This window comes from Triticum aestivum, chromosome 6A (assembly GCF_018294505.1).
Source record: "Triticum aestivum cultivar Chinese Spring chromosome 6A, IWGSC CS RefSeq v2.1, whole genome shotgun sequence".
In the NCBI taxonomy this organism is placed as follows: Eukaryota; Viridiplantae; Streptophyta; class Magnoliopsida; order Poales; family Poaceae; genus Triticum; species Triticum aestivum.
In genome coordinates, this window is record NC_057809.1 from 596,845,343 (window position 1) to 596,847,122 (window position 1,780).

The following is a 1,780-nucleotide window of genomic DNA, read 5'->3' on the forward strand; positions in this document are numbered from 1 at the left end:
TCAAAATACTTATTTTAGTACAATAGTACTTAACAGGCAGGGAAAGAAGAAGAAAAATCCTCGGTTCATCAGTTGTGCGCGTCATGAAGTTCCACAGAAATCTCGTCGGAATCAGAGGATTTCCGCCGTGCTGCAAGTTGTTGGCCTGATCCGGCAGGCTGGGAGCACGCACGGGTGCCGCGTGACGGGCGCAAGCGACGGCCAGACGCCACTGATCCTTTCTCGAGCTTATCCGAATCCGAAACAGAGGCGACACGCATCCACACTCCAGAAACAGAAACATAAGCAGAAAGTGGTTCGGCAAATCATCCATGATCCATGGATGGATAAGCCTCCCGTCCCGGAACAGATCAGATGCATGTACAGTATTTGTCTACAATTTGTGACTCGTTGTATTGATGTATATCCAGAACCAAAATCAAGGGCTATACACAGCTAGCGGACAGAGAGGAGAGAGCTCACTCTATGTACAAGTGGAGCACAGACGACGAACTCACTCTATGTGCAGCAGAGTGGAGAGGAAGAAGAGGCTCACTGTATGTACAGTATCTACTGGCTAGCTAATTGACCAGCCCGGAATCGAATTGGGTCTTAAAACTCCAACTGATCCCACCGATCTTCCTTCTATACAGCGATCGGAATTATTCGGGGATTTCCTTTCCTATGTACAGTTTGTGCAGTATGTGCGTATCTTGCTGCTATGGTATGTCGATGATGTTGTTGTTTTTACTGGTTGCTGCGGCCGGCCATGGAGGCGGCGGAGAACCGGTAGGCCCAGCATGGAACTGCTCCACCACTCGCTTCCGGTACTGCAGCTGCTGCAACGCGTGGGACGACACGAGCGCCTTGCGCGCCCAGTGCCCGCTCCCCATGGGAACGCGCTGCGCCAGCCCGCTGTATGAGCGTCTAGAGCAGCCGCTGCCGCTGGGGGCGAGCTGCGTGAACAGGCTCGCCGTGCGCTTCGATGGCGGCGAAGGCGGTGAGGCGGGCTTGGTGCTGCTGCCAGCGTGGGCCGCCTGCTTGCGTTCCTTGTGGAGGCTGCAGCGGAACGAGCCGGGGTGGTTCGTCGGGGAGCACATGCAGGACCGACGGACCTTGGCAGTGGGGGAGGAGGGGGGAGATGAGACGCTGACGGACTTGACCGGCGAGCCGGCAGCGGAGAGCTTGACACGGGAGAGCGAGGCGGGTTGGTAGTTGGGAAAGGGGCTTAGAAGGACAGGGCCGCTGGGCCGAGATGCAACCACCATTGACATGATGTGATGATGAGAGATTAGAGAGGTGGACTCCGGCGGTGGCTTTGGTATGTGAGTTGAGCTCCGGTTGTTCGGTGCCGGTTTGGGTAACGAGAGATGGGAGCCTGTTGGCCGCAATTTATAGGCCGGGAAGGTGCAGTTTGGTAAATTGTGGGCGTTAAGAACTGTGGAGTCTGGCCGAGTTAAAATTAAAAGGGAATCGTTTGGCACCGGCGCACCGGCCGAAGCTTCGGCCGATCCCGTGTCGCCGCTCGATCACAGCGACTAGCCCCAAAAAAAATCGGGCAATCCACGTTTGCATTGTTTTTTTTATTGGCCCATCACATGGCCTTGGCCCACCACGGCCGCTCGTCCAGCTTTTCTCGTTCAGATTTCTTCTTATCTTCAACGTTACCCTTTGTTGGGTCATCACATGCTGCTGCATGTTGCGACCATAGTGATTGCATGTTGCAACCAATGATATTTTTTGCTGCATCGACTCATGGTGGAGCTACGACCCGCGACGACAGGGAAAACGATTTTTTCTG

At 54.7% G+C, this 1,780-nt stretch overlaps 1 protein-coding gene across 1 annotated transcript; it reads right to left on the bottom strand.

Annotated features, from left to right (window-relative positions):
• Positions 1 to 544: 544 nt before the first annotated feature.
• Positions 545 to 1,314, bottom strand: LOC123131226 (uncharacterized). The gene has a single exon (XM_044550948.1). It carries the CDS (start codon positions 1,251 to 1,253, stop codon positions 699 to 701), a length of 555 nt encoding a protein of 184 aa, XP_044406883.1. The 5' UTR covers positions 1,254 to 1,314; the 3' UTR covers positions 545 to 698.
• Positions 1,315 to 1,780: the final 466 nt, after the last annotated feature.